Source organism: Pleurodeles waltl, chromosome 6 (assembly GCF_031143425.1).
Source record: "Pleurodeles waltl isolate 20211129_DDA chromosome 6, aPleWal1.hap1.20221129, whole genome shotgun sequence".
Classification (NCBI taxonomy): Eukaryota; Metazoa; Chordata; class Amphibia; order Caudata; family Salamandridae; genus Pleurodeles; species Pleurodeles waltl.
Genome location: NC_090445.1, coordinates 865,242,401 through 865,252,103, shown reverse-complemented (window position 1 = coordinate 865,252,103; position 9,703 = coordinate 865,242,401). Strand labels below are relative to the sequence as shown.

The 9,703-nt window shown below is 44.7% G+C and overlaps 1 protein-coding gene across 1 annotated transcript; it reads right to left on the bottom strand.

The window, feature by feature from the left end:
* Window positions 1-6,916: 6,916 nt before the first annotated feature.
* On the bottom strand, window positions 6,917-8,760 carry MARVELD1 (MARVEL domain containing 1). Its single transcript, XM_069239628.1, has one exon. The coding sequence runs from the start codon at window positions 8,229-8,231 to the stop codon at window positions 7,683-7,685; it is 549 nt and encodes a 182-aa protein (XP_069095729.1). The 5' UTR covers window positions 8,232-8,760; the 3' UTR covers window positions 6,917-7,682.
* Window positions 8,761-9,703: the final 943 nt, after the last annotated feature.

The following is a 9,703-nucleotide window of genomic DNA, read 5'->3' as shown; positions in this document are numbered from 1 at the left end:
TATCAGAAAACGCTACAATTTATACTCACACCTGTAATCTCCCCATTCAACAGCCTTTAACTCACCAGTTTCATCATACACAAAATATAACTAACCCCCCCCTTGCGTTCACAAAACTTCTTCTTCGCCTCCACTCCAGAGAACCAGTCTGGCAATCACTCCAGTGGCTGTCTGTAGGTAGGCAGATAGTGATCAATGCACTTTGCATTGTCCACAGAGGGATTCCAGATGAAAAAACACAACAGAGCCTTCAAAGTGACAGGACCATTACACCCACAAATTAAATGTAAGCAAAGCAAAAGAAATAACACACTTTGCTCCTAGTGTGCACCACCACCTTACTATTAAAAAAACCAAGCATTTGCAATGCAACGCGTCTTGCATTTGCTCGCCCTAGAGCAATTAGCGTTGTGAAGTCCAAACCGGACTTTTCTTGCCACATAAGTTGAAAATGAAAAGTAAAACAGGTTCACATAAGTGAGCCGGTTTAAAGCGCCATGGAATAAGTGTGAAGAGCGAAGGAGAGACAGAAAAGGAAATAGAAGTTAGCTCACAGTCAAACCTATTGGCAGTTATGCAATTATCCATGTAACAGGGTAGATGCCATGCAAAGCGCTCCACTACTGCCCAGCGAGAACGCACTGTATGGGAAATGAAAAGAAGAAGTAGTCCAGAAGCCACGCAGAAGACATGGAGCCTCATATGTTTTCAGTAGTTGGTCGGTACGCTCGAGGAGGGCTAAACACCGGAAAAGGCATGACGTATGCATGCCTTTCACTAATGAAATCAAGTGAATTTTAAAAGGCAAGCCCACGAACTAACGAAACTGATGGTCTTGTGGTGGGCATGCTTAAAAGCCCACAGAGAGATTGCAGCAGGCTAAAGCGCTTGCACGCTCGACCCTAAAAAATAGAAGGTATCCCTTTCTCAGCAAGCTCCAAAGCTCTCGCATTCACTGTGAGCCAAGATTTGAAGCATCTAGATAAACTTACAGTTCAGAAGCTAGGAGATAACACAGCTGTTTCCAAAATAATTAAATCATCACATAACAGAGATAGAATCCGGAACAATAACAGCTCCTTCAAGTACAATCTACAGTTCAAGCTACAATCTGCTGACATGCAACAGCCATCCTCATGTTGGCAAACACTCTAACAACTTTTAATGTCCAGGTAAGCAACAAAGGGCTGGTTTGTGTCTAGCCCGGAGATTATATAGTTCATAAATTCATACATAACCTTCCTGGCCTTCCTTATTACTGTTACTATAGCACTCAGCACCTAACTGTGATGCAAACAGGCAGCATAATAATTCCCTTATAATGCTTGACCCTCTTACACTAACTCAAGACCAAACCTCTACAGGTACGGCCGACTTTAGTGCTGGTGGTTCCCGGTGCAATAATCACTGTTGGCACCCCCCCAGTAACCTCTTTCTCAATGGATTCCCTCACTATCACCTTCCAAAAGTGACCCTCATCTCTTCAAAGCCCTTTTCTTGCACTTATTTCTTTTATATCACTTCTCATCCCAACGTAGGATGTCAGAGCACTATTCTTCACACACACATTTACAAAGACAACAAAACCCTAGAAGTGTATGTCATAGGAAATGTTACATAATACAATGAGGGCTACAAGGTGTAGGAGTCACATATCCTTCAGGCTGGTAACCATTATATGAGGTGCTTGGTTTGGAGGGTTATCACTGATCCCTACACTTTTCAATGTCTACATGGCAGCACGTGGCCCACCTCAGAGAAGTACACTGGCTAATCATCCAGAAGCACTGCCAATTCAAGCTGCTCATCCACACCTACAAAGCCCTCCACAATGCTGGACCTGCCTACCTCAAACACCACCTTAACTTCCACCATCCAGCTAGGCAACTGCACTCAGCCACACTCTGCCTTGTACACATACCGCACATGTGCAGACCCAAAATGGAAGGATGCTCTTTTTCCTACATCCCTGCCAAAACCAGAGCTGAACTAAAGAGACCTCATATCATGCTAAATACGCAAGTATAGTGTAATACAATATCATAGGGCCCTAAAATCCACAGTGCCCTGGCTACCTTGCCATGCTGCCAGGTGTTACACCTCTCGTAAGCAGTACTACCTGGGGATTCTAAATGTGGGATGGCACTGCTTACTATTTTCCCTGGGTGGGGGACTAAGGGGTTAAGACACTGTGGTTGCCACATGTCAGCTGTAGGAGAATGTGGCCTGTGTCTAACTTTCTGACTGTTAAAGAGCAAGACCTGAGATAATTTTCGGCTTATCTACTCGATCTCATTATGTGATCTTGGGCAAATCAATTTGGCTCTCTGTAACTCGGTTCCTTTTTCTGTCAAAACTGAAAGCTCACGAACAAACGCTAACTCGATGTATACCAAAAAAGCTCATCTGACAGCCAATGCCATACAGATATTTTACAAGGAAACATCAACAAAATTCATCAAGCAAACTTCCTCCAACTAACAGAAAACCATTAAACAATATCTGCACTCCATGTAATCTAAAATTATAACTGAAATCTGACAATCTGACAATAGGAAATGTAAGATAGATCCAGCTGAAGTTGCTGTGACACAGATGCTTTTTTCATCAGGAACCTCTTACTTAACAAGACTTACATAAGATTGCAAAGCTTGTTGGCGTCCCCTTCGTAAAACGATAGTCTGGAATTTGCTCTTTCACCGACCGAGGCCTCTCCGCTGCTGCAAACAGCTTTGCAGAATACAGAAATATGCCACCCTTTGCCAAAACTGAATATAATTCCATACTTGGAGCAATTGGCTCTTTCTGAGGCTTCCCTGCGGAAGGACAGAGGACCCAGCCAGGGACAGATCTGGCAAAAGGCCATTGCTAGAGGGAACTCGGTGGAAGCAAAAATATCCGAAGTAGTTTGAACAGAACACAAAGAAAAAGTCATCATTTTCGCATCAGTAGACTGTGATGATGTTAACTGCAATCAACATACAGGCTTTAAGGCACCTGTAGGATCGAAAAGCTATTATTTTTCAACTCGGTGAGACCATGGGCTTGATTTAGAGTTTGGTAATAACTGACCATCCTCCAAGATCTTGAGGAAGTGTTTATCTAGAGAAGAGCCCCATGGTGTGATTTTGTTCTGGTAAACAGCATTTTGGCATGGATTCTCTGAATTAAGTACTTTTACAGAATTCACCACCATGCTATAAACCAGGACCAGGTTGGATTTTTTAAAACCTGAGCAAAAGGAGGGAGGTAGTGAAAAATCATTGGGTTCTTGTAGGAAATGCTACATTGGAGGAGAACACACTGGTGGATTTTGAATTACAAAAAAAGATTGTATGAAAACCTACCATTCCATTACTTCTGCAGAGGTGTCACTTATTCAACAAATCTGATGATTTTCAGCCACTAACAAACTAAAAATCAAGCCCGACCTCAAGACATGCACAATAACAAATCTTGGCACTTTCTCTGACTTCACTGTAGAACACTTTGGCGGATCCTGCCCGTGTTTGATCAGAGAAGGTAACCCGCAGCATGCAGGCACAGTCAGAGCACGGAGAGGCACTTCTTGTACTGTGCATGGGCAAATAATTCAACACACAGAAGAAATGTTGTTTTATTTTTCTAGGAAGAAATTAGAGGTATTTTTCAGGTTGCCCTCCGTTTCTCATGGTTCTGAAATCCTGACATTAAAAATATATATATGTTTTTTCAATTTCTGCTGTCTGCATCCCTTTGAGGTGATGGGTGTCCTGGGGAGCTGCAGACATGGCAGAAGGCTGCAGCACAACAACCACCATTGGAGAAACTGGTTTTCATTATTAGGTAAAAAGCCCAGTTTTTCTTGAGTAGCATGAACCAAATTATTATCCTCCAATATGTAAGAGTGGGATGTTATGGCTGCAACAGTAGTATGTTATTAAATGACCTGATTGCAAGTCGCAGCATCAAGGGATGAGCTGAAGGAGGCCCTGTTTGATTAAATAATTGTTAAGGTTAAGCAACAGATAAGGGTGCTATGGCTGCCAATCCTAGACAAACTCAATGTAGCATTGGTAGAAACAGGGAGGGGTCCTAGAACCACGGCTCAGACAAAGGAGGTGCAGCTTGTCTCTTCCAGAGGAGAGGGAATGGGAAGAAGATTGACTATGAGCTGAAAGTATTCTCTTTAGTGGCCATAGTCATTATCACTATGTGTTCATCTGCTACACCTCGAAGATGGACATCAATTTCCTGGTGAAAGGAAGAGACTCAGTAGCCGTGGTCAGGCTCTCAGCATCAAAAGCTAATGAGAAGTGCCCATCAATATGAACCCAAGGACACCCACTATCTTGTATGAAAAACCATCCCCATATTTGACACTGGGTATGACGTGACTGCACAAGTGCCCAGCCTTCAAGGAATGTAAAGCTGGTCTTAGAGCACCTCAAGCCTTATATGTGGGGCTGTGGCAGCCTCTACAGGATAATAAAGTCCAGTTACAAAAGACATGATGACCCCATGGCCGTGAATGATGCAGCAGGTACAGGAAGGTTGGGAAGAACTGATGTTCTACTTGTAAAGGCGGGATATCATGCCAGCAAGTAGTGACTCAGGAACAGCAGGTATGCAAAAGCACGCCTAAGTAGGAACAACTATTCTACTGATAAAACAAGTGATTTAAGACATTCTCAGATATAAACTACTCAATGTCTGAGCCATCTCAAGGGCTGCAGACGGGTAGTATTCCAGAAAGGGGATTCGACCGAGAGACTACGTTTATTGTTTGTGGTTTACTGGTGATCAATAAAACTATTTGGCCTCAAGTCCAATATGACCTTTTGATGGTAAATACAAGAAAGGGAAGAGCTATTGAAAAATCTTGGAGGGTATTACTGACTGTGATGACTAGAGAGTAGGGGCCAGATGTAGCAACGTAAAAATTTGCGAGGTGCAAAGTGCGAGTCCATGCGACTCGCAATTTGCACCTCGCAAATTGGTATGCAGTACGGTGTCTCAGACACCGACTGCAACTCGCTATGGGGTCGCAATGACCCACCTCATGAATATTCATGAGGTGGGTCGCAAATTGCGGCCCCATAGCGAGTATAGGCACTCACAAACATGGAGGCCTGCTGTAGTCAGCAGACCTCCATGTTCGTGACTGCTTTCAATAAAGCAGTTTTTTTTTTTAAGTGTAGCCCGTTTTCCTTAAAGGAAAACGAGCTGCACTTAAAAAAAAAAACGAAACCTTTAGTTTCGGTATTTTTTCAGGGCAGGGAGTGGTCCCTGGGACCACTCCCTGCCCTGAAAAAATATTTTTGGGTCCATTCACAAAGTGGAAGGGGTCCCGTGGGGACCCCTTCCAATTTGCGAGTGGGTTACCATCCACTTGAAGTGGATGGTAACTGCGATACGATTTGCGACCGCGTACGCGGTCGCAAATGGTATTGCATACCACTCAGACTCGCAAATAGGAAGGGAACACCCCTTCCTATTTGCGAGTCGGAAATGCATTTTGCGAGTCGGTTCCGACACGCAAAATGCATTTCTGCATAGGAAACTCTGGTTTGCGACTCGCAAACGGCAGTTTTTGCCGTTTTTGTGAGTCGCAAACTGTTTCCTACATCTGGCCCTAGATGTGGTGCTCCTTTCTTTGAAGGAATACCTGTAGATCTGTTGACAATCTAAGGGGTGAAAGTCTGAATTTTAACCCTCCAGTCTTATCACCTTTCCCAGACTACTGACAAATGAGCTGCTGTTCCTTCAGACTTAAGGAAGTGGAGTTTCTGTATAATATATGAAGGCTGCTAACTGAAATCTGATTCCTACACTGGAAGTTTTGTAATTGTTTGTGTGCAATAAATATACTACTGTGGAATTATAAAGTGACAAAGATGTTGTATGTATATAGTGGTGCTAACCAAAAAAACTGTGTAGTAATAGCAAGAGCGGTGCCCTTTAACTTCAAACAACATCCCACAGTTTGGTTCATAAAATAAGGGATCTGAGATGGCCACAGTCTGACCGACAATATTAATTAGGTTGTTGCAAATCGCAACTCACCGCAATTGATCTAAACCACAATGTTGACCATCTCTACGGCTGCTTTAAAAAAAAGGAAACTTTTTCTTTTTGCCCATACTTTTACCACTTCCTTAAGATTGATGGACTGCGTTTGGCTCCACCCCTAAGAGTATTTGGCTCCCACCTCACACTATTGGGTGCTTAGCTTATCATTCCGCCTCCTTCAGTGTGTTGTTGTGCAAAATGCTGGAGAGACAATTTTACATCTCAAAATTACACAGTCATCACATTAAATTATTTATGGCACAGATGCATTGTATGCAGAAAACGTAAAAATATGTTTCATATTTTTACTGTAGTAGTTTCTTTTAACTAAAGATTGAAAATGCAATTCAAGCCTATTGGCTTTTCCAATACTTGTTAATCTTAGTCATGTAGAAATTGTGTACTCTCGAAAGTTAATGTACCACAAACAGTCCCTTGAACCTTTCTGCTATTTAGCGTTCATAACTCATCCTATTCTCTGTGGAAATCGACAAAAAATAAATTAATAATTACTTTGACTGGTGATCGAATATAGCCTCAGTTAACTTGCTGCAATCACTTTTAGACTGTCATTCATTGAAAGCAGATTAAAATAATTTAAATTCCATCAATTAGAACCGTTGATTGTAAAATATCAGTGGGATCTTTTTTAAATGATCGAGAGAGTTTTGTTTCACTTCCAGGTACAATTTTAGGACTGTCTTAAACTATGTAACTAACATAGAGTACTGGAAAGGTTTTGAGGTAAAAAAAAAAAACTTAGATCCTACGTATTACAAAGAAGTCCAAACGTAGAGGATAAACTGAGATGGGAGAAAGTGTGGTGGAGACGCAGAGAGAGAAAATGACAAGATTACTTTCAAAATGTAGAATAATGGTTTGTTTATTCTCAAGGTTGCCATAAACAATTAGAAACTAAAAACCTTTTGGGAGGAAGAATTTATTTTTTAACTCTGCAGTTTCAGTGGGAGATATGGTCCAAAGATTTCTTGTCGAGGGTGAAGTCCAGTTCTAATCTCAGCTTCCCACTTGAAAAAATCTGTATCACCTTTGGCAAATCACTTTCCCTTTCCGTGCTTGCGTTTCTTAAAAAAAGGCTTAATGCACTTCTTTCAGATACATTGAAAACCTAGACATCACATCTCATCTGAGCTCGGGACGGCTTGTAACATGACATCCATTGTAATACTGTAAGCTCACTTTGTATGCCAGTGATCCTTGTTTTTGTACGAGTATCCATACTTTTCCAATGTGGTTCCACGAGGTTATGACTTTCTCGTGTTTTGTCTCGAATAGAAAGAATTGTTGTTCCTGTGATGCACGTCACTGAGAGATGTGGTGTAAAGGCTAAACTAGGAACGTGAGATGTGAATTCTAATCCCGGCATAAAGCATGTGATCTCAAACATGTGATGCTGGGCGAACCGCCTCACCCCCCGCGTAGTTTTCCTTACAAGCCTAAACCTGGAAACGCTTAGAAACGGACAGAACATCAGCATTCGGCGCTATAGTACAAAGAAGTGGACAGACCGTCTTGTTCAGATTGGAAGTGCCTAGAGGTGGTTCGGCCTGCCGCGGTGCATCTTACAAGCCCTCTCCCTCGCTCTCCGCGTGCAGCCGGCCTGAGGCCGTTCAGAGGATGCCCTGGCTGCCCCGGCACTTCTTGCAGAAGCAGGCGACGGCGGACAGCAGGTAGAGCAGGCAGCAGAGGCCGGCGAAGAAGGAGGCCGCCAGGTAGATGTGGTAGAGGCAGTCGTACTTGTAGGACACCACGCTGCAGTACTCGTGCTTCAGGGTCTTGTGCACCATGATGCCGGCGGCGGCGGCCTGCAGGCAGGTGGCCAGGGTGTCGTGCGCGGCGTTGGTGCTCAGCCAGCGGTCGCCGCCCACGAGGGGCACCAGGTCCTGCCTGTCCAGGAGGGTCAGCAGGTAGAGGGCGATGGTGAGCAGCCAGAAGAGCACGGCCACGAAGAGGACGAAGTGGATGGCGCCCTCGTACTTCTTGCAGGCGATGGTGATCCAGAGGGCGGCCCCGGCGAGCAGCTGCAGAACGCGCAGCACCCCCAGGAAGCTCCGCAGGAAGGCCCTGTTGACCCGCAGGGAGCTGGTGGCCGCCTGAGGGGGCGGGTGTGCCGGCGGGGGCGGGTGTGATGGAGGGGGAGGGTAGGCTGGAGGGGGCATGGCAAGCAGCGAGAGGTCAGGCTCCTGGCAGAAGACGGAGCTGCCCTCCACGGGACCTCTCAAGAGAGAGACTGTCCAGCAAAGTCCTCCTGACGAAAGAGCGCTGTCCGAGCACAAACTTTCCGAGAAGAGAGCGGCGCTCGGCCAACAAAACCAAATCTGGACGGGAGTTCGTTGTCTCTGCAAACAACCACCGCCGAGAAGGGATTGATGTCAGCGCCAAACTCCGAGCGCAGAGGGATGCCCAGCAGCCTCCGGTGAGAAGGGAGCGGCCCCACTGAACACTCCCTGAGTCCAGACAGACAGATGCCCCTGCAGCCGGCCTCTGGAGAGAAGAGAGGGCCGCTCTGGACGGGCGTTCGGGAGGCAGAGTGCTCGATTTTTTCTTTTTTTTCTTTGAAGGGATGGAGATTCTTTTCTGTCAGTTACCAGGGCGGCTTCGGGTCTTCCTTCCTTCCCTATCTGTGCAGCTGTTGCTGCCTACAGCGGGGCCTGCCCTGTAGCCTAAAGCCTCGCCCCTCCTGACATCACTCTTCACGTAACCCACTCTGCATTCTTTAAAAACATCTGGCAGCAGCAGGAAATCTTTCCTCTGGCTGTTTTCCGCTCCCATTCATTCCATCCCACTTTTTTTGCTTTCTGAACTCCAGTGCATTTGCAGACAGAGTGAATGGCACTGGTTGTTCGAGGCTCCGGAAGGCAAAAAATCTACAGATGGCAACATACGTTCGTTGTGCTGCAAAACAGCGCTGATCGACAGCAAAAAGAAATGGAGGAAAATAGCTCGCTAGTGCAACTATAACGAAGTGTAAAACAAAATGTCTCCAAAAGCAAATTTTTATATGCCTTTCTTTTAGAAACCTAAAATCCCATATTCTGCGTTAGAAACTTCGAACCAAAATAGCTGTTTTTTACGTCTACTTTGGAAACAATGTTTGTGAAAAAATCAGCTGCAGAAGGGTTCCCGTATCATGGTTGACTCCTTCAGCAAGTCCTGAATCCTTAGCCAGCAGCAGGTGTTTGCTGCATCAACTAAAACCAGTCACCGAACTGAAAGTTCGGTTGGCTTAAGAGCCAAGACTGGTTGAAGAAGCACAATCGCCACCTACTAGTCAACCCAGGGTTATGTCACAACAGTATATTTCAAAATCTATTTTTCGCTACCACGTACCCGTTTTATGCGCCAGCTGCATCTATACTAGTATTTGTTATTCATAAAGTTGGTCGTTGTAAATCTGAGGTAAATGTTTTGATCTGGTTAAGACTCACAGCTGATGTTAAACTATTCTGCTTATTCACTGGCATAAATACCTAGAAACACGGCATATTTACAAGAGGCTTGCGCCGCCGGAGAGTCAATTTTTTTTGCACTCCGGTGGCGCAAGTCTCTCCGCCATATCTGTGAGGTCACGCAAAGCCACTTTGTGTGGCCTTTCATGGCCTTATAGATATAGAACAAAGCAAAGCTCTAC